Source organism: Ixodes scapularis, unplaced genomic scaffold (genome assembly GCF_016920785.2).
Source record: "Ixodes scapularis isolate PalLabHiFi unplaced genomic scaffold, ASM1692078v2 PGA_scaffold13__105_contigs__length_92229423, whole genome shotgun sequence".
Taxonomy (NCBI): Eukaryota; Metazoa; Arthropoda; class Arachnida; order Ixodida; family Ixodidae; genus Ixodes; species Ixodes scapularis.
The window spans coordinates 73,033,350-73,060,605 of NW_024609839.1; the positions used below are offsets into that span (position 1 = coordinate 73,033,350).

A 27,256-nucleotide genomic window follows, 5' to 3' on the forward strand; every position below is an offset into this window, starting at 1 on the left:
AGGGGTGTCGCGAACTTTTGTCGAACCAGATTTTTTGGTCGATCTTTCGTGGTTCGACTGGGTCGAACCGGTCGACGAACCTTCGAACTTTTCACCAGATTCGACCGGTTCGACTTTTGTGGACAGTGTGGCCAGACCTTGATACAAGCATGTCTAGGTTTGAAAAAACTTTTTTTAGGCAAAGGGTTATTTCATATATAAGAAACTACTTCTAATCAATGAAGAAGTTAATAACTTAATTTTTAGTACTGTATTAACTGAAATAGCCAATCAGCGCTGTACTTAATTCATCTCTTAGCCATTATCATCCAATCCGAAGCCACTGGCCTGCCTGCCGCGCATGCGCACACGAGTCGAACCTCAATAGAAAGTTCGTCGAACTTTCCACTAAAAGTACGAAAAAGTCGAACCTGGTCGAACTCAAACCGGGGCCGGTTCGCGACACCCCTACCTGCAAGTCCTGGATTGCGAGACGTAGTCACGTAGTCGACGTAGTCACGTAGTTGTAAACAGACACACGTGTTCTCATGAAGTTTCCTTACCACGTTGGCCTCCCCAGCCTCGTCCCTACTACGACAGAAGTGCAGGCTACCGATTTCGAAGTCCGAGCTCACGGGGCCGGGGCTTTTTGAGCACCGAAGATGTCGACGAATACACAGACAAGCGGCTCTGTGAGGAGCGGTGCTGGCGACGCATCCAAAGTACACGCGGACCGCAAATTTTACGATCTACCCGAAGCATACGCTTTCGGTTCCTTCAAGCAAAAGGCCGGGGACAGAAAAGGTGTGGGCGATGAGCAGCTCCTGAGGTACATTCACGACAGTGTCATCGGAAAAGATGCCAGCTTCGTAGGACCGTTCGGCCGGCAGAAAGGTAAGGTGCAACTGAGAACTTTCTTTACGTGTCGTCGACCGCTTGTGTCGTCGTATACCAAAGTGCGCAGTTATTGACAATACTAAGTCCGACAGGGTGTTCGAGTACTCGGATGGAACGTTGTTTGGGTACTTACGAATTGGAGTTTAATTTCACTTTCTGTCAGTGTTCAGAGTTTCGGCAATCCTTTGAATTCCAGAGCACACGATGAATGGAGAACAGACGCTGTTTCCTGAATTTGTGAACCAGTGTTCGGCTATGACGTCACACCGCTGCGGTAGCGCTGCTATCGGCACGGTGCATGCGCAGATGCTTCACCTCACGCCAACCTTGTCTCTGCGCATGTACGGTGGCCACACCCGGTGTAGACAAACTGCAAACTATGAGTTGGCGTATGCGAAGCGCAAGTTCGTCTCCTTCTTTTGCAGGCGTTCTGGTGACGTCAGAACGGCAAGCTCTGATTGGCTCTGATTGGAGGATAGTGGGTAGACTATGGGTAAACGTCAAAGCAAGCTGCTTTGAGGTCTACCCATATCTTTCAATCAAAGCCAATCAGAACTTGGCGTTCTGATGTCACCAGAACCTCTGCAAAGGAAGCAGACAAACTTCCGCTTCCCATAGGATTCCATTTGAAACATATCTTAGATAACTTTTTAAATCATTGCTTTGTGTCTGTGTGTGTGTGTGTTTCCTTCCTTTTTGGTCTCATTAAAGATTACATCTGATCATCACAAGTTTTTCTGTGTGTTATGTCCTGCCCCTTCAGTGATGTACTGTGATCACACGGCATCTGGAAGGTCGCTGACGTTCATCGAGGACTTCATTCGGGACGAGGTATTGCCGATGTACGGCAACATGCACACCACGACGTCCGTCACAGCACTGCAGACGACGTTGTTTCGGCATGAAGCCAGGTGATACTCTTCGTCATATTTTAGGTCAGGGGGCACCCCAATGGTTGTCTCTGCTGTCAATGAGAAATTTACCATTGTTAGCTTGGCGTCTTTAACGAACATCACGCAGTAGTGGTTGCATGACCGCATGCCAGTATGACGCTTATCCAGATCAAAATGAGCAGGAGTGGGTATTGAACCCAGGATTCCTTGGTGCGGTAGTGTGAGCTTTTGCTCCCCGTACGTGCTCTGAAATGCAGTGCATTAACACTCTTGGCCATCGATACCATTTCCGTCTTCAACAAACGCTACATGTCCGCCATAAATAACCAACAGCTGCAAATTCATTTAAAGATAAAAAGGTATGCGAAGCACAAGTGTGTCGATCTGCAGCTTGCGTAGGGTTTGCAATGACATCAGAACGTCGAGCTCTGATTGGCTCTGATTGAAAGGATAGTGGTTAGACCTCAATGCTAGATGCCTTGAGGTCTATTCACTATTTTTTTCAATCAGCCAATAAGAGCTCGACATTCTGACATCATCACAATCCCTGTGCAAGAAGCAGGCAAACTTGCGCCTGGCAAAAAAAGTGACATGTTTTATTTGTTGAAAAGGTATGTGACTTAGAAAACATTATAGTCGATGACAGGTTAAGAGTAAAGCGGAAGCTCCTCCCACCTCTTTCTGTATTAGCTGGAGAGGAGGTGACCTCCTCTCAAGTGTTTGCTCTGCTCGATTTGAAAAAGGTGCTCTTAACCTGTCACTGTCTATAGTGCAAATCATCTTGCACACATTTCAGTGCAGTACATAGTTTGGCTGTCATTTGTGCATTGCTCATAGTAAACCTGAACATCGGCCATAACTAAAGCTAAATGTGAGGAACCAGTGAGTGAAGTTTTTGCACTCCTGTCATGTACACTTTTACATCCCATTCCGTGCACTTTGCTCTCACATTCCTTGTTAGCACAGGATGGTGTTGTTTTGAGATGGACGCGAGACAGATGACTGTCATATCTTTTACAATTAATTCTTGTACCAGTTATTCATACACTTTTGTCCCCATACCCTTACAAGTTCGGATGATTAATGTTTCGGTGAGTTCAACCACATTAAGTGAGCTTTGGGCAGTTTTGATCCCACCCATACAATTGTCATTAAAAGTACACCAATGGTGATTTTAAACTGTTTTCTTTTTGATAATTGCGTTTTTGCTTTTTTGCTAGGTTTAGAAAGGTAGCTAGGGTATTTATTGAGAAGCCTTTAGTCTGTTTCTTGTTAGTAAAATAAGTACACAAAGCTCTACCAAACACAAGAGAAACAAAAATTTGCACATATTTCACCTGAACATTAGCAAAACTACCGCCATGACATAGGAGTTGAATGATTCTTCTGCAAAGTTCTTTGGCAGTGACAAGCATTAGGCATTCTCTGGCTTCAGCCTGACCGCACATGCATGCAAAGGTACTGCCAGAGTTGTAGGCTAATTTCTGTGCACCAGTTAGAATTGTGCCCAAGGTATCCCTTTTTCTCTCTTTGCAATTGAACCGTGTTGTTGTGGCAGTTCTTATCTGATTGCACTGTCGGGGTGCATTGCGCCGATGCTATTTTCGGTCCTGATTCATTGATTTCTGGTGCTGTGTCTCCCCCTCAAACACATAGCTTTGCGAATGCCCCCGCAGTAATATGGCATCTGCTGCTATTTGTCACTAAATATAAACCTGTCTTTTGAGTTACTGTTTGTCCAATAAGAGGGGATTGTATGAACGACTTAATCACCAGTGCAGCACAAACTAAACCAATACTCAATCACCAAAGTTTGCAGACGCCAGAAGAGAGTGAAATTGTACACTTTACTCCTAATTGAATGTAAGCTTTGAATTGGTGAGATGAAAAGTGATCTTGAGAACAGCCCTGGAAATGTTGTGCACCATGCAGGGACATTGTGCGAGCCAGCGTCAATGCCAGCGAGAGTGACTCCGTTGTTTTCGTGGGTACCGGCTGCACTGGTGCAGTCCATAAACTGATTGCTGCCCTTGCCCTTTCTGTACCTCCTGTAAGTTTTGCCGTTTGACTGCTGTCTAATCATTTTGAGGAATCATGCATGCCCAGTCATTTGTATACAGGGTGTTTCACGAAACTCTGGCCGAATTGCTTCTGCAAAAAGTGTGCATCGCACAAAGATGAGGTTGATGCCATATTGGTCTTTGCCAAACTGCCTACTTAGAAAAATTAATGACATTCAGATTAATTAAGTTCTTAATTACTTTTGAGTACTTCTCATTTTAATAAATTTATAGGTATGGTACACTTTAATGCAGAGCGCAAGTTCGTCTTCTTCTTTTGCAGGCGTTCTGGTGACGTCAGAATGCCAAGCTCTGCTTGGTTCTGAATAAAGGATGTGGGAGATCCTCCAGGCAGCTTGCCTTGAGGTCTACCCACTATCCTTGAAGCAGAGGACTTGCTGTCTGCATAAGTAAATTTCTGGGCATCATTGAAAACAACTTGGCTCGGTTTACAAAAATATAAGGCATGCATAACCTTTGACAACATTCTTATAAAAGAAAACACACAAAAACACACACACACACACGCACGCACGTGCGCACACACACGCGCACACACACACACACACACACACACACACACACACACACACACACACACACACACACACACACACACACACACACACACACACACACACACACACACACACACACACACACACACACACACACACACACACACACACACACACACACACACACACACACACACACACACACACACACACACACACACACACACACACACACACACACACACACACACACACACACACACACACACACACACACACACACACACACACACACACACACACACACACACACACACACACACACACACACACACACACACACACACACACACACACACACACACACACACACACACACACACACACACACACACACACACACACACACACACACACACACACACACACACACACACACACACACAAAATTTGGTGCATCATGAAGTTTCGCTTTTATATCAAAATGCAACTACACACCTGCAGTGATAATGCAATTAATGCAAAGGTGCAAGCGAGCTGGACAAGAATAACAATAATCCTGGAGAAGGGGAACATAAAATCGGAGCAGCACCTGCAGTCCTGCTCCGATTTTATGGATTTTTTTACCGATTTGATGTGCAAGATTTGATACACTAATGCAGAGTAGATAGTCCGCACGTGCCGTGCAATCCACTGTTCTCTACTATAGAGGGCTGGATGGCACATTGCTGATGTCTGAGCCTGGCACAAGTGAAGCCATCAAAAGTTTGATGCTTATCTCGGAAGTCGGTCATTGCTGGGCTTCCTAGTGCCTTCAGTCGACGTTTTGGTCTATGCTTTTTTGTATCTTTGAGTTGGTTTGAATAATCCTGTTTTGAATGAAATCCCAAAGATAAGGCATTTGAATGTGGGACATATGCACACTTGATCAACTAGAATCTCTAAAATTTTCACATCCAACGGCTTCCCAGGAGACTTCTCAGGTCTGCATATGCGCTGTTACTGTGCAACAAACAAGCTCTCTCGAGGTGACAAAAAAAAAAAAAATACAGCACCCTGACTGCGGGACAAGTCGCTTAGTTCCAGTGGCTTCATACCTGTTTGCTCAATGCGCTTTCCAGTTCCCTAGCGGAGATCGGTGGTGGAATCCAACTATTATTTTGTTGTCTCCAGAGTAGATAGTCCGCACGGACTATCTACTCTGGAGACTGCATGATCTCTGAGTACCGTTTGCTCACGGAGTGTGGGCACAAACTGTGCGTTTACATTCCCTTACAACTCCAGGTTGTTTTCGTGGACACGTTTACTCATCATTCTGTCCTACTTCCCTGGCGGGAAATCAAAGCCGAGGTGAGAGAACCTTATTTTCTTTTCTCATGAGCTTACCAGCCCAAACAATCCATTCGTGGTGCGAGTCAAGTTGAAGCCCTTCCCACCTGCCTCTCTCCTTGTTACGATTGCTGGTTTTCTCCTCTCTGGCGTTTGCTTGGTTAAAGTGAAAAGAGTGGAAGGCTTTGTGGGTGGAGCTTGTGCTGCTCTGAACCCGCCACAGACTACGACCGCCGCATTCATGAGCGCTCTTTTTTCCAGATTGTCAGGGTGTCTGAAACAGCAGACGGTGTTTTAGACATGTCTGTTCTGGAGGCCAAACTCAAGGTACGTATTAACGTTGTTGAGGGCGTAAGCTTTCACGTTCTTAACCCACGATAGAGGAGCCCGTCGGGATACCGCAGCCTATGCTATTTAGAGGCTAAATTCCTTTGAGCGTCTCATCTGAAAATGTATTACGCGAATATATTGCCGAGGAGCGGGATCCACATATGGATCTGTTCACCCCAGCCGTAACAGTTTCTTAGGGAATTTGCGAGCCAGAAAAAAGGCAGCTGCCTGCCTTCCGCTGCGCTTTGACTGCGTGCGCACGCTCAAACCTCACGACGTGCCACGTCTTATCGAAGGTAGTAAGAAGCTCGCACTAAAGGTGGGAGAACTGGAAGACCTACCTGCTCTTCTCGTCCCCACCGTGACTCTATGGTCGCCGTGTTTTTCCTTCCCGCGAGTCCTTTCTTTCATGCGACTACTTCACTATTGTTCTGGCTTCAGGAGTATGCGGGGGAGAGGTCAAGGCAGCTGATTGGCTGCTTCACGGCTGCGTCAAACATCACGGGAATTTTGATGGACGACGTTGCGGTGACGGCTTTGCTTCATCGCTACGGTGCCCTCGCGTTTTGGGACTACGCTTCTGCGGCGCCTTATGTTCAAGTGGACATGAACCCAGTGGTACCTAGGCAAGTCTCGACGTGCTTGGAACGCTTGCTTTACGACAGTGCCGGAGTTATTTATTTATTCAAAACGTTTCTTTTGCGCATCCTGTGGCATGAACTACTGGTCGAGAGAAGTGTTTATCGCAATGTCCCGAGATATAGCCTACCTAAAATCGAGAGAAAATCTGGTGAAAATAACAAGTGGGCTAATTTTCTGTGTACAACCAAGAAAAGTAAAAAAAACACTATTTCTAGATCATTGTTTCCTGCCAAACTTGTTATTGTAGCGAGGGACAATAAAGCAAATATGGCTGTACTTCCCAGTCAGCAATGTTCGCTTGTATCCCGCCATAGCTACCTAGCCGCATTTACGCCGAGGTAATCATTGATCCGAACTCTACAATGTTAGGGGTGGGCTATCTTTCGGTATTTAAAAGAAAATAGCAAATTAAGCTAAAAATAGTGGTGAGTTATCTTTCGGGTTATTACGGTAGTAGTTTTTGTAGTATTCCTTAGACTTTCTTTTGCTTCCTTTTCATATTTTCATGTGCCGGACGTCACCACCCGATATCGATCAGAACACTTGGACGTCTGCCTGGTCATTTTATTAAATTCTTTCGTAAAGGAACGACTGAAATATTTTTTGAAACTGCAGGCCGAGTTAAACCTCAATGAATTAAAGCTTCTAATCATTTCTGTGAATCAGCTTTTACGGTGCCTGGGCTTGCTCAACTCGCTACCAAAGTGTTTACATTTGGTTTGTTTTGCACGTGCCATTGTTGTCCCAAAACATTTTTGCAGCGTTGAACAGGGACTGGCATATAAGGATGCCATCTTCATATCTCCTCACAAGTTTGTGGGCGGACCAGACACGCCGGGTAAATGACTGGCCCTTGGTTGACTCATTTCTTGAGTGCGTATGCAACAGAAATTATGCAAAAAGTTCTTAATTTTTTTTTTTTGCTTATAGGGATCTTGGTTGCCAAGAAAAAGCTCTTTGTGAATGCCGTGCCCTCCGGCTGTGGCGGCGGATCTGTGTTTTTTGTGAGTTTGCGCCTTCGAAGCGTTTTTATTCGACAGGATCCTGTCCCCAATATTTGAGCGCACGGCATCTTCGTCTTACTTCATTCGGGTGAACGACACCTTCGTCGTTGTTCATTCGGGTGTATGACACCTTTGTCATCGATGATCGGAGAGCCGTGGAGAGCGTTCACAGTTTTTTGGCGGACACTTCCTGCACAGATGGTTTGCCTGTCCGCGCATGCACGTCCTTAAGCGCCAAGGAAAAGAGCAGGTGGAGAGGCCGAGCAAAGTCTGTAGAGGCCGCGGGCAATCAATGTTTTCGGCCCCTCCTCGCAACCCGTTTTGCAAGCACAACCCGTAAACCACGCGACCCTGACCGAGCAGCCGGAAACGCTCTCGAATTCAAGCACACCGACGTTCTTTCGTCGTGAGCGGCGACAAACGGTTGCAACGCGCTCGTTCGAATCGTGCTGCCAGGAAAACGTCTACATCTGTCGCGCTTCCCATTTTTTTCTACCCGTGTATCGAAAGCAGTTACAAAGTGGCAGCGAACGACATCGCAAAGGCTGGAGCGACACGCAGTCAGACGTTGCGATCCTGGTAGTGGGTCGTAGAAGTTCCTGCAGAAAGCACGACAGAACGCAAGCATCTCCGTCGTCGCTACTAACTGCCGAAGCTTTTGGGGACCGTTGGGTGGGAGAGCGACCTGTGGCAGAACAGGCGTCTGCTGTATCCACCTTTGCTGTTGTAATACTGCCAGGACCGCGGCAGGCAACGCCACTTTTCATTTCATTTTCATTTCATTTTGTTACCCTAAAGGGATGCTGACAGGGTACTCATGCTGCCAAGGTTTTTATTTGTACACGAGATATGAGAACCCAACTAGCCAGAGCACAATTTGCGGGTCGAAATTTGTTTTCTTTCTGCCCAAAAACCGCCAATTGAGAACTGGCCGGTTTCACTCACGCTCACTCTCTTTTCCGTGTTCACGTGCCGCTCGAAACACACACCAAATATAATCAAAGTCGTGGGTCATCAGAAGAACACAATCAATTAAAAAAAAAAAAAAATATATATATATATATATATATGTATATATTTATAATGCCCATTTTTTGTGGCTTCTGAAAAGCTGCAAATATGTTTATTGGAAAAAAAAGTTGTTCAGCCACATGTCTTTCAGCAACTCTCATCATCATTAACATTATTATTATTATTATTATGATTACTTGACGATGCTTCAATAAACAGGCCAGTGTCTGCCGGGCGCAGGTGTCCAGGACGAGCCACCGCTACCTAAGGGAAGTGGAGGCGAGGGAGGAAGGTGGGACGCCATCCATTGTTGGGGCCATCCGCTGCGGCCTGGCTTTCCAGCTCAAGGATGCCATCGACCCCGATTTTCTCTCGTCTCGCGAGGAGCAGCTCTGCAGGTGACATTCTTACAAAGGCTGTGCAGAAGGGTAAACGGGCGTGCGTTTCACGATTGATCGTCGCGACGTTTAGCCAGCATGAAGGTGAATGGTGGTCTCTTGTTCTCGATTCCTCAAATTTTTGTAGTCTGTTGCGGTCTAAGGAAAGTAAGACGAGCCCCTCCCACGAAGCTCGCTGTTGGTCATGATTGGTTGTTTCCTCCCCTTCGTTTTCCTCCTCTCCAGAGGTCACTTACTAAAGTTTAAAGAAGGGCTTTGTGGAGATAGCTTGTCCTGCTTTTCTTGACCTGCAACGGAGGTACTTTGGCAATTGTCTCGCATAAGTGACTTGCTTAGCTATGTTTAAGTTGCAAATAAAGATGGCGCAGAATAAGAATGGATAGAAATTTTGGTGCTTGAGGGTGCCCCTCTTGTTAGGGCCATTCGCATCACCGTCGTCCTATAAAATTCTGTAAAACCCTTAATGTTTGCAAGCCCTTAATTTTTGCGAATTTAAAAATTTGTGAAATTTGGGGGCATGCAAAAATTTCGGTCCTTGAGAGTTTCAATGCAGGCGTCTGGAGTTCGCCAAATTTAGTGGCTGCAATTATGTCCTCTGTGACCGATTTGCGAAAAACGGGCCCCAAAAATAAAGGGTTTTACATTATGCTTTTCCTAAATTGATTTTAGAATGTTACCTAGCTAGTCATAAAAATAGAAGAGCCACATTTATAAACCCACTATGGTTGACGTGCTGGATCCTGAAGTAACGTGGGTTAGGCAACGAAAAATAAAGTAAGTTTCCACTGAATGGCTGTAAAGAAGTAGAACAATCTATTGGTAGAAAGCTTCTGAATTCTAGCGCTTTTTATCCAACAGATAGAGCAATTTGGTATTTTTTTTCAACCCCGCCACGTCTGAATGCTGCGTCAGGAGAAAATGCTCTACAAGGCACAAAATTAAAATAAAATTTTGTTTACATGTGCCAGCTTTTTAGAAGCATGTAGGCAGTGCCTGAGTCATTCTCTCTCTTCATTTTTTTTTCTTCTCGAAGCAAATTATTTGGGGTGAGCAGCCTAACTCTCCATATTGTATATGCTTGTATTTTCTTCTTGGCAATGTGTGAAACGTGTTGAAATATTTTTGTTAGTCTTGTTTGCTGGTCTTTTCAATCTGGGTGATAGCATGTGCTCTGGGATGCTGCATGCTATTTATATCAGCCAATGTTTGTTTGTTGTGTGTGTCTGTTTTATTTTAAGGCTACTGTTTTATTCCTTGATTTATAGGATCCAAAAAGAAAAATAAAAACACCGTGATGACCCTAGGACAATATTTAGAAATAAATAAAAAAATAGATTATTTCATGGAATGGTATTGTGGTGTCCCTCGTGCTGGGTGCAGGAGGATGATGGACGCATGGCACGACCTCCCAGACCTGGTGGTGCTTGGAAACAGAAAAGCGAAGCGTCTCCCAATCGTTTCCTTTGTCATCCGCCATCCGGCATCGGGACTTTTCCTCCACCACAACTTCGTCTGCGCTCTCCTCAACGACCTGTACGGCATCCAGGCCCGCGGAGGCTGCGCTTGCGCAGGTCCTTACGCGCAGGACCTACTCGGCATCGACGAAGATTTGGCCCTTCGCTACGAGAAACTCCTCGCAGAAAATAGGTCTGTCGGTTTTAGAGTTGTGCATTCAGGGAGTGGTGTGGTTTGCGCTGCCGAAAACAGAAGGTATGGATTTTAAGGCTGGTTTGCGTATTTGCTTTTCAGTCTGAACAAGCGCGTTGCTGTGCGGAGTGCAAGTCCGTTTGCTACTTTTGCAGGGGTTGTGGTGACGTCAGAATGCCGATCTCTGATTGGTTCTAATTGAAGGATAGCGGGCAGACTTCGAGGCAGCTTGCTTTGATGTCTACCCGCCATTCTTCGATTAAAGCCAATCAGAAATTGGCGTTCTGATGTCACTGCAGCCCTTGCAAAAAGCAGACGAACTTGCCCACCGCATTGCTTACGACTGCTCGCGACGAGAGGACACGCTGGCGCAACCTTTCGGGAAGTCCTGCAACATTTACAATCTGCGTATAACCACATTGAAAGCTCTGCGATATCTGCAAGATCATATCTATGCACTGCGTATGACAGACGGTCGCTTATAACAATGTCAAAATTATTTCGACCCACAATGAAAGAACAATGCATAAAAAATTACGAAATGTATATGCCTGGTAGTGTTCAGGGGTTACCTGACAGATGGCATCAGTGCAACATTCCCTAGTAGCACACTTCACCCTGTGGAGGTCTTTAGGATGTCCTAACATCCCAGGGATGTGCTGTGGACGTTCACAAGACATTTGTGCTGCTTGGGTTTTCTTGTCATAAGCGGTCGCGAGCGAGCACGGCGCACTTGGTCACTGTCAAAAGCAAATATCTGAACCCGCCTTCGGAAACCCTGACGAAAGACTAACCCAATTGCGTTCCCAGCATCTCGATGGGCACCTTTTGATTTCGCCGTTGCTTACGGACGACCCCTCTGCGCCGTCACCTTGCTGCTGACGCATATAGATAGTTCTATGGTTGAGCCCCGCTAAGGCATACCCGCGGTTACCAGAGTGGCATCCGAGCAAAGCATTTTGCGTCTGTGGAAGCCAGACTATATCTTTTGAAGCATGGCCACTCGCAGACGTCTATCGCATTGCAGTAAAATGTGGCCGCAGCATTCGACGTTGAAATCACGGTATCCGGAACGCATCCCTGATCGGCGCGTTGGGCGTCTTGTCCCGCCCGCGCGTCGAAAGCGGTCCCAAAGTGGCAACAGATGACGTCACAAAAGCCGGAGTGTTATGCTGCCGGATGTCATGATCCTAGCAGTTGACCGTACAAGTTCTAGAAAATAAAAAACAAAAAGCACGAGAGAATGTGAGCGTTGTCGTCGCCGCAGCGTTCTAACTCCCCGCTGTTGAAGCTTCATTGGAGAGCGACCTGCAGCAGGACTCACATAGTACACACTTTAATTGGAGACGCATTCTAGACAGCTTAGTGAAATGTCCACGACATTTCGCCATTGTGTTGACCGGTTTGATGAAAGCACGCTTTTGTTGGGTCTTTGTTGCGTCGTTGCACAGGATGCTGGATCGCACGCTCCTTAGGCGATACACCGAGCATTCGGAACGTGAAGTGCTTCGTCCTGGATTCGTCCGGCTCAACCTCTCCTTCTACCTTCCGGACGCGGACGTGGACTTTGTGCTCGAAGCGGTCCGCCAGGTTGCCAGGGACGGCTGGACTCTCCTGCCCCAGTACGTCTTCAATCCGGAGACCGGAGAGTGGAAGCACTCGAGGCACCAGGTTAGGAATGCTGGCGTTCATATTGCTAAGCCGTCCGACGTCCAGGGTGTCCCTCAAAAATAGACTATGCATCGCCGAATGCTCAGTCTTGGCCCAAATGTAGTGCTTATGGTTCAAACCAGACACAAAAGTTTTGGAGCTAACTGTTAACGTATCTTATTCAAGAGTTATAAGCAATTTTAGGAAATTTTAAATTGGAAGTTGGTGGCCTACAAACCCCCGAATACACGAGGATGAATGACGTCAACTACTACTAGGAACGGGCACCATTTTCCCTTTGAAATTTTCAAAAAGCACTTGTAACTTTTGAGTAACATAACTGTTAGTTCTGAAAACTAGGCATCCAGTTTGTAGCGCTTGTACCAAGTTTGGGCAGAGGCTGAGCATCTGGCGATGCATATTTTATTTGTGCGGTAAAAAGACACCGTGAATTTTTCTCGGGGATGTACCGTAGGTTTTCGGAAGAATCTACCAGTATTTTGCGGTTGGTGTTTTAATATTTTACCAGTGAAAGGTGTGAATTTTGTAAACACGATTGGAAATCATCAGCTGAAAATGTGCTAGATTGTAGACCAGGGATTCTCAAACGTTTTGTTGGTGTTAGGGAAGGCGTGTCTCCCTCGAAAAGGCCCTCCTGGTTTCAGCATTGATGTAGTTTGGCAGTGCAGAAGCCTACAGGTTCTGTAAACAATAATGCACATACTAGGGAGTACCCAGCACATAGTCGTTCATTAGTGGACGATTGTCATCTCCTAAAGTAGTGCTTAATCCCTAGAACAGATTATGTGGGGGCAAGGATGGCTAAGGAAATTTGGGTGGCTCAGGGAACCCAGGTAGATGCTCTGGGATACCCAGTTTGAGAGTCCATGTTGAAAACATTTCGTAATAATGCCCTTTACCACATTGCTGTGTATTAACCAGATTTTTCATTCGCCATTACTGGGAGGATTACATCCCCAGTTAGTTAATATTTCCAATTTTTTTCTAATACCAGGGAAACTATTCTCTTCTTTTCTTGTTAACAGGTCTTCAAGGAAAGAAAATGGCTCGGCTCCATTTCATACAGAACCGGGAAGTTCTCCTATCATGGCAGTGAAGACGAAGACAACTTCTCTGCGTGTGCAAAGAATCCGAAAGTGCGTCAATCAGCCCATCTAAGCTTGGAAGCCTTTCGGAGTAACATTTATCTCGCCCCAGACTTCGTCCTGAGTCCTTCTGTCAATTTTTTCTTCCTTTATTGTTTTGCTTGTTTTTCTATCTTTCAGGAGGTCCTTCAAAAAGCTGAGCAGGTGTACGCCAATGCTGCAAAGGCAAGTAGCCGGTGTTGATCTCTTCGCACTTTATTTAATGTAGTGGCGAGCATCAAATAAATTTTCCCATCTCTGGACCATATCTGATGAACTCGGATGCATGCCGAAAGTGTTGCGAATGAGCTGGGCACATGCTGGGAGATCCGCGTCTGTGTGTGACGTCACGGTGTTGCGCGACATTACAATGTTGTGCGACTCCTTGAACTTGACGTCACGTGACATTACAGTAAAAGCTGGTTAATTCAAACCGCAAGGGGAAGCCACCTCAGTTCAGATTAACGAACGTTCGAGCAAACGAAAGTGAAGTAACGGCCTTTGCTTCTCCCGACACAGCACGGAAAACAAAGTCTTAACGCTCGCGGAATCGGTGCAGCCACCCATCTGAAGCAGCAAAGTTGTCGTAACCCAGCTGCTCTGCTGCTGGGCGAAGTCCGCTGCCTCGCCAGTATTACAGGGCTGCTCAGTGGAATACCCTGTGCACGCACGTCCTTAATCCAAAGCAAAAGCGCTTTCTCGAGGTCGAGATACTTTCGTTGGCAACTTCTGCCGCCAAGGTGTCTCCAATAGCTCTCTTATTCTTTATGTAAGTAGATAGCGTGTTTTCGGTATTGCATGCTTCTTCGCGATTTCTCGCTTAGACAAGAGTCCGGCGTCCACTTCTTGCAGGATGTCGCTCTTCTCTTGCAGTGTTTTGGCACAGTATTTGCCGCGTGCACACGCTATCTTCAAGTCGCATCTCTGAGTCCGGCGCCACACCACCGATGTCTGCCGAAACTAACTTTAGCCGAGGGTTAACAACACCACAAAGAACCGCGAGCGACGGCCGGTACCACCAAAGCTGAAAACAAACGAGCACACTCGACGGAAACTGCCGAGACAGATGTGTGTGTGTGTGTGTGTGTGTACGCGTGCGTGCACGTGTGCGTGCGTGCATGTGTATGTGCGCATGCATGCGTGCAGGCGTTCTAGAAGAGGGGGGAAGGGGAGGAGAGGGTCAATTTTGTATGCACACCAGGCACAGCTGCACGACAAGATTTTCAAAGCCTATGAGATCGGCGCAGGCAAGGGGTCTCAAAGGTCACGTGCACGTAGAACGGAGAGGAGGCAGCCACCGCTGCCTTCTGGCTGCCTCCGTGCCGGTTAGATTTTTCCCAATTTCGCCTTCTCTCGCCATTCTCTCCGTTTTGGAGCCGACGGGTGCGTTTCTCTGGCCGTGTGCCAGGTGCGAAGCCGCCGGCGCGGTGGCACGTAGTTCGAATTATCCGTGGCGGAACCTACTCACATTCTGAATTAACGGGCTTTTTTGTACATAGACTTCTATGGAGCTTGGCCGGACCAACCAAGTTGTACAGTTCAAATTATTTTATAAATTCAAATTTTTTGAAGTTCGAATTAACAAGCTTTCACTGTACGGTGTCATGGGACATTACGGTGTCTTGGGACGCTGTGATGTAATGGTGTCATGCGAAATAAGGGTATCATGCAATGCCCTATCATGTGGCATAGTAATGTGACGTGACATCCTAATGTCATGTGATGTCACAGTGTCTTATGACGTCAGGGTGTAACGTGACATCATAATGTGACACGACGTCATGAGGTCATTTGATGTTGATGGTGTCGTGTAACGTCATGACTTTTCAGCAATATTTAGCAGGAAATATAGATGCCCCTATGGGGCTGTATAGCTTAGAAGACCCTGACCTGTGTGTCAGTTGAGCATAATGTGTCACTTATCTTGAAAACCCAGCCCCACAACACATTCCGCGTTAATCAACTCGTATGTGCACGTTGCAGGTGGCGAACAGGGCATCGCTTGCCGACCAAGCTGTCATGTTCGACGATGACTCCGCAAAACTTCGGTGGTTCCTTCTTCCGAGTGAAGCGCAGCAGTTGCTCCAGGGGGACACGGTTGCCTTCCAGGAGTCTCCATTTGCTCCTCCTGTTCTACGAGCAGAATCATGTAGAACGAAAGTTGAGCCCTCGGACGATCCGGCGCAGTGCGAAACGCTGCCCAATGAGATTGCCGCTTTGCCAGGGAACAGCAGCGAGAGTAAATCCGAAGATGTGACACGTTTCCTCTGGCACTCCCCTCCCAAGCAGATCTTCAAGCCGTTTCTAAAAGTGAGTCGTGTGACGTCTTGGATACAATTTTGACTTCTGGAACGCTCAGAAATCTGTCCGGTTGTGGAGAAAGCAATTAGAAAGAACGTCCAACCAAAGCCAAATTAGGCATTCAACGTTTCCAGGCCTAGTCGGCTTCGTTTTCAGGGGTGACCCAAACCGTTGCCATAGCCGCCCATGAAGAAGAGGTTAAGGAGTCCTCAAAACGTTGGGTATCCAGTTGGGGCGTAGTTGGACGTCCTTTCTAGAGAATTTCATCATTTTTGTGTTGAAGGTCTAGAGTTGAGACGAAATGACCGTGGGTAGGGAAATGTCGCACTGAAAGGAAAGTTGGGAAAGGAAGGGAATCAAGGGCGCACGAGTCCCAGCCTAACGGAAGCCAGTTTGATGCTTAAGGGGCCCTGCAAGTACTTTTTAGAGCGCAGCTCTTAGGGGCCCGTTTCCAGCCTGAGCGGCGTCGCCGTCAGCGTAACCGGGGGGGGGGGAGGAAGTCACGTGACCCCCCCCCCCCCCCCCCCCCCGAGATCACGTGCCCCCCCGCGAAGTCACGTGATCCCCCGAGGTCACGTGACCCCCCCCTCCCCCCCAGATCACGTGACCCCCCCGGGGTCACGTGACTACCCGCAGGTGACGTGACTAGGGATGTCGCGAACCAGCCTAGGTTCGATTTCGAAAGGTTTCAATATTTGCGAAGCGAACTGAGGTTCGATTTTGAAAAATTTCGATATTTTCGTACCGACCGAGGTTCGATTTAGAAAAATTCGCAACTTTTGACCACAGCGGTGTTTCGAATTCGAAAATTTGGAAGCTTTCACGGTTTCTAAAATTTCGAATTCGAATATTTCGAATATTTTTTTACTTCAGGTTCGATAAATTCGAAGATTTCAAAATTCTTTGTAAAAAAAAATTCGAAAACTTTGAACGCTTCGAATTTTTATAGACATGAAGTTCGAACAATTCAAAGATTTTGAATTTCTTTTTGCATAAAGTTCGAAAAGTTCGAAGGTTTCGATTCTCTTTTAACGTTAAATTAAAAAAAAAGAAACTTCGAAGATTTTGAATTTCTCTCTCTTCCAAGTTTTCAAAGTTCGAAGTCCGATTTTCAAGTTCCTCCACAGTTTCAGTTTCAAATAACGTTTTCACGACTCACTGGTTTTCACAAAATCAAGTTTAGAAAAGTTAGGGTGTGATATCTAGATTCTGCGAAGTTGGTCAGGCAATTAAATGAGGCGACGAGTGTCCCGGACGTGCTAGAATATTTGCCAGTGCAGAATAGTGACCGCCAGCCCCGGGGGGGGGGGGGTTTAACCTGCATCACGCAGTAGTGATCACACAAACACACTGTTTTACGAGACTCATCCAGTTCGAAACGGCCAGGGGCGAGCAGGAGGTCGAGGCTCAGAAAAACCTTGATGCGACCTGGCAAACTAGCTCGCCACCCCTTGCACGCTGGTAGTAATCCGATCCGGTGAAGTTTATAATTGTCCTGGAGGTTTATTTTCTGGGACGGAGGAATCGCCTCGCAAAAAGCACAAAAGCCGACACAACTCGAGGTCGAGGAGCGTTCTACCATACAAGTGGCGTCGAAAGAGGAAAAACGGGGGAAAGAGGGTAGCGAAGGGGGAGGGGGGGGTGCTTCAGCCTCCTTCTTCCCCTTGCAGGTATTTCGGACTGTTAAAAAAAACAATACGGGGAAAGAGGGCGTGGTCGAGCTTATTTTAATCTGAAATTATTTATGCATATGTATAGCTACTGTCGCTCTTCACTGCATAAAAGTTGCGTAGATGGTCATTGTTAGAAACTCGTTGTCAGAAGGCACTGCTCGTCACATGCTTAGTGGTTCGGAAGTTCAAAGCTGTCTTTTCGACCTAAACACCTGTGCCAATAGTAACAAAAAAAAAAAAATAATAAATGCGGGAATAAAAAGCAGGAAAAAAAAGAAAAAAAGAAAACTACCAAGAATTCGTCGGAAGTGTTCTATTCTTGCATATTCAGAGGTTCAGAACTTCGAAACAAGTTTCTTTTACCAAAATGTGTACAGGCTAAAAGAAACACGTCCCAGGAACGTGAAGCGAAAAAAAAGAAAGTTTTCTTTTAATGACGTGCTGAACTTGAACACTATTAGAAATCTTCTCCCATGAGTTAATTTATTCCTTAACGTGAAAAAACAATGAATACATTGTTTTGCATTCTGCAGATGGCAATGATATGTACTGTCTGTGGTGTTAATTTAAATGCGGTACCTCAAACAACTTAGACGAAAATAAATATCAAGTTTAGGTCATAATTGCATGCAGATACATGTTTGGACATTTCTTCGAAACTCACGTTGAATAACAATAATCACATCTTAAGACGGCACTTACCTAGGCTATACATAGATCATTCTTAAAAAAGTATAACATATCTACCATAAATAGCTCCGGCTGCAGCGTGCTTCAAATCTGGCACAAACGATAATCGTCAAAAACCCGTCGTCCTTCCTCGCCCCTTCGGGGATTTATTTCTTTAAACCTAAGCATAAAAGAACATTGAAATAAACGACATTGTCTTTTGTAAGGAACGCAGCACCGCGTGTAAAAGTTCGAGAAAAAAAAAAATTATGAATGTACACCACTACTTGAAATCAAATGAAACCGTCTCCCGGTCTTTCGAAGTTCGACGAACGTCGAACTTTTACCCTAAAAGTTTGAAGTTCGTCGAACTTCTGACTTTTCAGAATTCGAAAGTTCGAAACTTTTCGAATTCTCTTGATAAATAAGTTCGAAAGTTCGAAATTCATCGAATTTTTTGGTCAGTCAAGTTCGAAAGTTCGAAAAAGATCAAATTTTTTAGCGTAATAAGTTTGACAGTTCGAAAAGCGTCGAACTTCTTAGCTTAACAAGTTCGAAAATTTGACCTCCGTCGAATTTTACGATATAGAAAATTCAAAAAATCGAAATCTTTCGAACCTTTCGAACCGCTTGATTCGATCATTGAAACTTCGATTCGAAAAAAGTTCGCGGCATCCCTAGACGTGACCCCCCTCAGTACCCTTCCCTACTCCTCCTCAAGAGCTGCGCTCCAATTCGAAGTTACAGGGATTTGTAAACGGCTTTCATTTTTACTGGTTTTTAATTTGCACCGAACCTGAGCGCACTGACCGTAGTAACCTAATGAAACTTTTCTTTTCTCGAATTTCGCTTTATTTTAAAAGTTATAGGCAAATTAAAATGATAAAAACAAGCAAAAAATAACCTCCCTCATGATGTCCTTGGTTGCTTGAGTGGCCGTGAACTAGAGGAGGGATGAGGGATAATGAGCTCAGCGAGCGCCCACAACTGCCGCACTCCGTGTCAACGGCGCGAGAGTGCGCCACTATAGCATGTTCTGGATAGGCTGTATACAGCGGGCAGCCAAGGGGCTCTCATTGCGTTTGCTGCGCGATTAAACACTAATTCGGCATGACACTTCATTGGCCACAAACGACTGCAAACACGGGGTAAAGGTCAGTTCAGAATGGGAGCCACTTTGCGCTGCCGTACCGCGAAACGGCCAAAACACAAGACAAAGCTGCTCGCTGAAGGCCTTCGGAACGCTCGGAGCCGGTCGGATCCTCCAGTCCGTAAAGGACCGCAGCGCCACCGCGTACATTCGGGACCTCTCCGTGTCGGCGCCTGATCCCATTACTCCTTTCTAGTATGTGCTGCCTTTTCCATTGCTTGGTGGCGGGTATATTGACGGGTCATTTCTTGTTTCTGTACTTTATAAGCTGCATTTGTTTCTTTTCTGATCTAAAAAACTAACCAAAAACTACTTTTATAAATAATTGAAACGGTTCGTGCCACTTATATTTTGTATTTCGACTAAAAAGAACCTTTTAGCGACTGTGACCAGTAGGAAGCCCAGGACCAAAGACGTCACATTTCGCACGTTTTCGGTACCGCGGGTCGCCCCCGTCTGTGGAAGAGGTTTCCGCGTCGTCCAGTTAAAATATGGTGCACTGATATTTAGTCACTCTCTCTGTGCCCGCTGGCTTGCCCAAACCCCAAGAGACGTGGAAACCGCAAAAAAGGTAGATGCTTAAATATGATTGCAGGGCCCCTTTAAGGTGTCACTTGCAGAAGCTTTTAAAAATCTGCGGTGCACAACTCGAGCTTCCGCTGAACACGTGAGCCGCAAGTTGTGCTCGTCTCGCAGTAGGGTGTTTATATGTTCTTCTTTTTGGAAAGGCAGTGACCGAGTTCAGCATGTTCGCCAACGGAGACCGGGTGCTTGTGTGCCTGTCCGGCGGAAAGGACTCCCTTTCCCTACTGCACACCCTCCGGCAATTCCAGTTCTACTTTCGGAGAAAGGTGCGGAGCTCAAACCACCTTCTTTGCACGGTCAAGGCTAGTGAAATCAATTAATCGTGACAGATGGGCTTGCTATGTCGTTTCGGCGTGTAATATTCTTCCTGGAGTACGAGCTCAGCTTAAAAGGCTTCTGTTCCAAGTCCAAGTTTTAGCATTCACTCAGCAACCTGGACGGAACCTTAACTTAAAATTTTCAGCAAATTAAAACTGTGTGCAAGATGTCCCTCGAGTCTCGGGACATCTTATTGTGGTCGGTTGCTGGACCTTGAGTTTATTACTGCTGTAGCTGGACCTTTAATGAAATCACTATCTCAACCTATCAAATTCAAGGGATCTCATGCAGCCATGCCAACGGGTTACATGAACACGCTGACAACATTTCTTCGAGTATGGAGAAGTTGCAGGACTCCTTAGGTTTCTAACAACATGAAGATGTGTAAGAAATGGTGCTAGAGTAACAATAGCAAAGGCCCCGTCCGCTAGGGTAACTGGCGAAGGCCACATCTACCAGGGTAACTCACAAAGGTTATATCTATTAGGATAACTAGGGAAAGCCACAGTGCTGCTAGGGTAACTGGCAGAGACCATATCTGCTTGCTTCTTCGTTGTGTAGGGAAAAAAGTTTGACCTGGGTGCAGTCACAGTGGATCCAGGCAGTCCTCTGTACGACCCCAGGCCTCTGAAAAAGTACCTGGCGGCCCTTGGAGTTCCCTACTTCTACGAGGAACAGTGTGAGCACTGTATTTTTATATGTTTTGTAACTGTTATCGCCAGTGGAGTGACGTATAGACGTCATTGCATGTACATTAAACTTGTAGGGTGACCCTTTGGCATAGCAGCGTATGCAGTAAAGATTTTATTCCACAAGAACATTCAGTCACACCAGCAGTGAAAACACTGAACGATATTGTGGGAAGGCTTGTAAGCAACCTGTAAGCTTGCAGAGAAAGCCGCAAGGTTGTGGGACACTCGGCAACATTTTTTGACAATTTACACAAGGCTAGTATTGGTGGGGTAGCCCATTCCAGCTTTGATGCCATCGTTTATAGCTCAAAGAAAATTTTGCTTCGCCAAATTAGTTGCACAAGTTTGCTTGAGTGGTCCTGAGATAAATGCTTGCTAGAAAAATAAATTATTGCGCAGACTGAGCTGTAAAAGAGGCGGGAAAGATATATGCCGAAGCCGTAAGCACTACGCTCCTGGGCAGTATGGGCAACGAGCATTCTATGTGGATTCCAGGCACGTTGGCACCCGCCAGTGCCAAATGTCTTCTAAAGATTTATTCTTGCAACTGTTAATTGGTCTGGCGAGCACATAGCCCAACTGCGCTGTCCGCCTAATGGGGAGCGAAGTGTGGTCGTGGTATAACTGAAGTGTTCCGACGTGTTCCAGGCATTCTGGACCAAGCGTCAGCCTTGCCCGAGTGCACTTCCATCTGCAGCTTCTGCAGCCGCATGAAACGGGGCCGCATCTACGCCTGCGCGCGCCGAGAGGGCTACAATGTTCTTGCCTTGGGGCAACACTTGGACGACCTTGCCGAGAGGTTAGTCCCCCTACGCCTACACCTCTGAATCCGTTCTAGAAAAGATCTTGCGTTTTACAGGCTGCTTTCTTTTTTTAGTGGGTCAAAATTTTTTATTAAAAAAGCAGTGAAAGCTAGGTAATCCTGTCTCTGAAGGTGTGTTTATTTATTTCCAAAACTCCGTTGCATTTTGTCGAACTGCTTCGTGCAGACGCTTAAAGCAACTTCTATCGACGGAAAACATCGCAAATAGGAACGAACAATCAAGATGAAAAACGGTTAAACTTTTATTTACATCTGATACACAATCCCTCGCACTTTATTATTTTAATATGTACACGTTTGCAAGTATATAGCCTCAGGGCCCTGCTACCTTGCTCGGAGCAAGGCGTCGTAATCGGATCAGGACGCGCCAAAGTGCACCCCAACTGAGCAAGATGGAAACGGCCTGAGGCCGTACTTGCAAACGTGTATACTTCGTTTCAGCTGAAGTCCAGACACACTTCGTCCAAAACAATGTGAGAGCAAGTTCGTCTGCTTCTTTCACGGGGGTTGCGATGATGTCAGAACACCAAGCTCTTATTTGCTGATTGAAAAAAAAAAATGGAGGGTAGATCTCGAGGCATCTAGCATTGAGATCTACCCACTATCCTTTCAGTCAAAGCCAATTGGAGCTCGGCGTTGTTTTGGATGTCACCGCAGCTCCTGTGCAAGAAGCAGACGACTTGCTCTCCACATAGGAAAACCACTTCAAGCCACACTATGTTCGCAAAGAATGAGGGCACCCTCCAGCGGGGCAATCTACAAAAGGGCACAATGAGGCCAAGCTTTTGGGGACATAAACCGAGGGTCAAATTAACCAGCACTGAGAGAAAAACACGTCTCAATTACTAAGAGATCTTAAAAGACCTATGCTGACAATCAACCTAAAACATCAACGGAAAAAAAAAAAAGAATAAGTGACAAACGTCTACATAAAACTTTTTCAGTGAAAAAAAAAAAGAAAAAAAGCTGCCGCTTGAACGAAAATGTTTAAAAACCCATAGTTTTCGGCAGGACATACTACAGGGGGATAGTTGTCATAGTAAGTCGGACAATTCACTAAAATTTGTTAATGAATGTTTTAATGAGTGAAAAATAATGTATGGTTCCAGTTGGAAACTTGCTCAGTGTCATCAAAAATCAGTAAATGTTTGAAAGATGGGAAGTAGGTGAGAATTACATGTGTGCACTAATGTTAACAACGCATGGAGCAGGTGGAAGGCCAGCATTGCCTTCTGTCTATAATTTACTGATTCAGTAGCTTTTGATGACACTGAGCAAGTTTCTGATTGGAACCATATTCATATATTTTCACTAAATTAAAAAGTTTATCAACAAATTTTACTTAATTATCTGACTCATTGTGATGATTAGCCACCTATGTTACGCCTCCCAGACCGTACAACTCGCCTGCACAGGCCACATTAATGTTGCTTTCACTGTTTTTTTTGTTTTTTTTTCTTTTAATCTGGACCCTCTTGGTTGATTTGATCAGCCTATTGTCACGTTAAGCCAGATCGACAATTGTTCATCTTTTTGTGGAGTTTGCCACGTGGCAAGGAAGACGACGAGTGCGTGTGGTAACAATACAACTGTTCTGTCCGAGATTTAAAGCTGGTCGTCTTTCTGCCTCCTGCCACAGCTGCACCTTAGTTCGGTTCCTATTTCTTCCACCTGATGAAATGAATAAAAGCTGGTGCTAAATTTTAAGAATACCATAATTTTTGTTTTTTTATAAATGTAACCTGGTTGTGGAAGTAATTGGTACCGCCTGTAACATCTGTTGGTGGCAAAATGAGCTTCCTGTTTTTCTTCAATTCTAGCTTCGTGATGTCAGTGTTCCACAACGGCCGTCTGAGGACCATGAAGGCTAACTACACCGTGAGGTGAGTGTAATCGCAAATATTAATTATTTATCGACGGCTTTACGCCCTAATTGATGGGTCGTTTTCGTAAGCAATGCCTCATGCTGCTGCACTCAGACATTGCAACAAACACCTGAAAGTGGTTTTTATTTGGGGATGGTTCGATGTTATCCCAGCGGTCTAAAAGAAACGGCTACGATGTATGCAATGCAAACTTGCAGTTTGAATTTTACCGACTTATTATTATTCTTTTTGTGGTCTGTTGGAGGTTAAGAATAGCAGGACTTGCTCCTCCCACAAAGCCCTTCACCTTTTCCACTTTAGCAGAGCAAAGGCCGAAGAGGAGGAAATGACCTATCACGGCAAGCAGGAAGCTTTCTGGGAGGGGCTTGTCATGCCTTTTCTTAGCCTGCAACAGACTAGAATGCTATGTTTACAGCAAATTCACATGTGCTACTGTTCTCGCATTGCTCCTAACTTAAAAAAAAAGAAAAAATGTTTCCCTTTCTTTTTTAGGGAAGGTGACCTCCGCGTTACTCGGCCTTTTGTGTACGTCAGGGAGAAGAACCTGCGCAAGTTTGCTGAGGAGGTCGGTCTGGCCTTATCTTGAAGTCCCAACTCTGTTCCTGCTAAAACATTTAAGAGCCTGCTAAGTTATGCTTAAGAACATCAGACAATGTGTTTCAGTTCCAGTTGTAAGAATACAGCACTTAAAAAAAAACCTGAAAAGAAAAAAAAACAATTTTTTAAGTCTGGTTGGGACATGCGTGTTAAAAAATTAATTTCACGCGAGAAAAAAACCAAAAAATTGTAGAGTAATATTGATAGTGCGAGACACAATCAATATTGTACACCCCCTTTCCACTTGTTTTCTCCTCTGCATTTCGGGTGCTTGTAGGAGATGTGGATCGGCTTGGCCATCATGTTGAGGTGGAGAAAGCGTATGACCATCTCGTTGAGGTGGAAAGTGCGTATGACCATTCCGTGACGTCGTAAACTTGGCACGCAAAATTTAAAATAAATCTCGCGCCGTCAATATTGTTTTAAAATCTTTTTTTTTCGCTGAAAATATTTTACACGCGTGTCCCAACCAGACTGTTCAAAAAAATGTTTTGATATTGATGGCGTGAGACATGATTTAGTCGGCAGTCACCTCCTTTCCACTTGTTTTCTCTCGGCATTTGGGGCGCGTAGAGGAGAGGTGGATTGGCTTCACCTTCACGACCGAGATGGTCATTCCGGGATGACCCGTGCCATGACGTCATGGACTTTGCATGCAGAATTTCAAATTAATCTCGCTGTCAATATTGCTCTAAAAAATGTTTTTTTTTGCATACAATTTATTTTTTGACACGCGTGTCCCAATTAAACTGTTTAAAATTTTTTTTTTTTTTTTTCTTTCTTTTTAGGTTTTTTTTAAAGGGGTACGGAAACAAAAATTGAAATATTCAGATTTCGTTCGGAAATGATTCAAGCATGACGGATAATAACCGTAAATGATAATTGCACCTTTGCATTTTGAACGACTGGCTATATTTTTCGTTCCAAACGGTGCACTGGAGCAAGTGCTCAAGGAGAAGCGAACGGAGAGCATGATGCGTCATGGGATATCCGGCGCAAACAAGAACAGAAAGAAAAGATTTCCCGCGTTCGTGGAGTAGCAAGGCAGGTGTGCTTATGAGCTTTACCCTTGGGGGCGTTGTCAGTGTTGTGGTGGGGTCAATAGCGTCGGCGCGTTACAACCGAGCCGTTCGAAGTACCCGTGGGGTGACGAGCGTGTGGCTGGCCCAAGGAGCACGTAGCTCCACAACACCGTCAGCTTAGGGCTGAGCGGGGTGGGGAGAGCAACTTTTGTTCGAGTTTTGAGCTACGGGCTAATCTTCTAGGGGGAGTGGCCGTGTCCGGTTGCACAAACGAGGGTCCGAGAAAGAGGGGAGTCCTTCCTTTCCGTCTTCTTGGACCGTTTGGTACGATGCGCGACTGTTGCGTTGAGGAGGAAAGCTAAGAGGGAAAATGTTGAAATGCCAAAGAGCGGCGCTGCTCCAAAGGAATCTGCTACGTCACGACTACGCAGCAGATTCCACAACGTTGCTAGACTACCTCCCAAATAGGCTCCGCATGCATCCACCAGGTGTACATTGAAAGATTGTTTATTTAGCTTTAAAATTAGTTTTCTTGTGCCGTTCAACGAAAGACTGGTGTTTTTGAGGTTAGGTTGCAACATGCAACACATTCAAGCTAGAAAATGAGCGCTGGAATTTCGTTTCCCTACCCCTTTAAAGGGATGCTGAACCAAACATTTCAGTGTCTGTAATGCGCCACTTATTATGGACACTGAAATGTTTGGTTCAGCATTTCTTTAAGTTGTGCGTTTTGTTCTTCTTTTGCAGATGAGGCTGCCAGTAATTGCCGAGAACTGCCCCGCATGTTTCGAGGCTCCTAAGGTGCGTCCTTGTTGTTGCGGGGACTACGGAACTCGAATAATTTGTTGCAGCTTGCTTGGGACAGTAACCATAACTTGAGCCGTAGTGAAAAATAATTAGGCTCCTTGCAGAACATTACTAACTTCCCACTTTGTGTAGTGAATTAAGATGCTGCTATGTGCATATAAGATCAGCTAGCACTTGTTACTTTATCAAAATATACACCTTTCTGACACGTAGCGGTTTAGATGGTTTCTTAACCATCTTGCCTGCATACTTTCGCTCCTCAAAAAAGGCTTTTTTTTTTTTTTTTTTCTTCAATCAGATTTGGTAAGAGTCGCTTTTCAAAGCGTGTGAGCTATGCACAAAATTTGAGGTAGTTAGCGAGCTTATTTTCGCCTCTTCACTCGTTCTGAAAGTGAAGTAGACTATCCCATGTTGCTGACACCACCACATATCAATTAACGAGCCAAAGGCAGGCCAACAGCGACCAATGCAATACAGTAATGTCGGATCAATATGGCCGTCTCTGTTCCTCCCAAAAATCATCCATACTGTGAGTACTTTATAATAGCAAGACAAAGATGCATGTATTTCCTGTTCATTCCCGAAAATTTTGCCTAGTATATAATTCTCTGCTTGTTAATGCGGTACATATTAACGAGGCACGACTATACCAGGGGAAATTTTAATTTCGACTTTAGATATGGAAAAGTGCTTCAGATTATAGCACTGGCACCATAAGTGCTCTACTTCCCAAATTGTTTTCCCGAAGGAGCGGCACCGAGTGAAGCAGCTGCTGGCAGCACAGGAGATCCTCTTTCCCAAGCTGTACCCCAGCCTGGGCTCGGCAATGCATCCCCTCATGGCCATCAACAGGACTGGCGTCGAGAGCAAGCTTCTACGCAACGGATTCACAGCCGCAGACTCCGACACCGACTGAGAACGTGGCTCCGTCCGTAGTTGCGCCACGCAGCGAGTTTGGGCACCCATAGTCGGCGATAGGTTAAGAACCCAACAGACGCTGCTCCTTGAGCACGAGCTTTCTGCATGCTGGAGGCGGAGCATCCACTAGATTCTTAACCCGTTGCCGACTAGAGCGACACTGCGATCGGCTTGAGCTCAGATATGTAAATAAGGGGGTCGAGTTTGTAAGGGGATTTTAGGGCCTGGTGATTTTACCAGTTCTCTTTGTACATGCAGCATTTTGAATACGAGGGGAAAATTTGACGGCATTAAAGTGGCGTAATAAAGCAA

At 45.6% G+C, this 27,256-nt stretch overlaps 1 protein-coding gene across 1 annotated transcript; it reads left to right on the forward strand.

Annotated features, from left to right (window-relative positions):
* Positions 1–440: 440 nt before the first annotated feature.
* On the forward strand, positions 441–27,256 carry LOC8030068. Its single transcript, XM_029966243.2, has 21 exons — positions 441–873; positions 1,640–1,787; positions 3,702–3,819; positions 5,632–5,697; positions 5,938–6,003; positions 6,448–6,632; positions 7,410–7,486; positions 7,579–7,652; positions 8,904–9,061; positions 10,442–10,708; positions 12,160–12,379; positions 13,405–13,515; positions 13,645–13,689; positions 15,487–15,813; positions 20,025–20,147; positions 20,761–20,878; positions 21,540–21,690; positions 23,535–23,597; positions 24,093–24,165; positions 25,967–26,020; positions 26,775–27,256. Exons 1-21 carry the CDS (start codon positions 642–644, stop codon positions 26,940–26,942), a joined length of 2,844 nt encoding a protein of 947 aa, XP_029822103.2. The 5' UTR covers positions 441–641; the 3' UTR covers positions 26,943–27,256.

What these genes read in the sequence shown, in the direction of transcription:
- LOC8030068 (XM_029966243.2), top strand. Translation starts at nt 642, where the DNA reads ATGTCGACGAATACACAGACAAGCGGCTCTGTGAGGAGCGGTGCTGGC. An exon ending in TTGTTTCGGCATGAAGCCAG is followed by an intron (nt 1,788 to 3,701) that starts GTGATACTCTTC and finishes TGCACCATGCAG; the next exon opens with GGACATTGTGCGAGCCAGCG. An exon ending in TTGCCCTTTCTGTACCTCCT is followed by an intron (nt 3,820 to 5,631) that starts GTAAGTTTTGCC and finishes TTACAACTCCAG; the next exon opens with GTTGTTTTCGTGGACACGTT.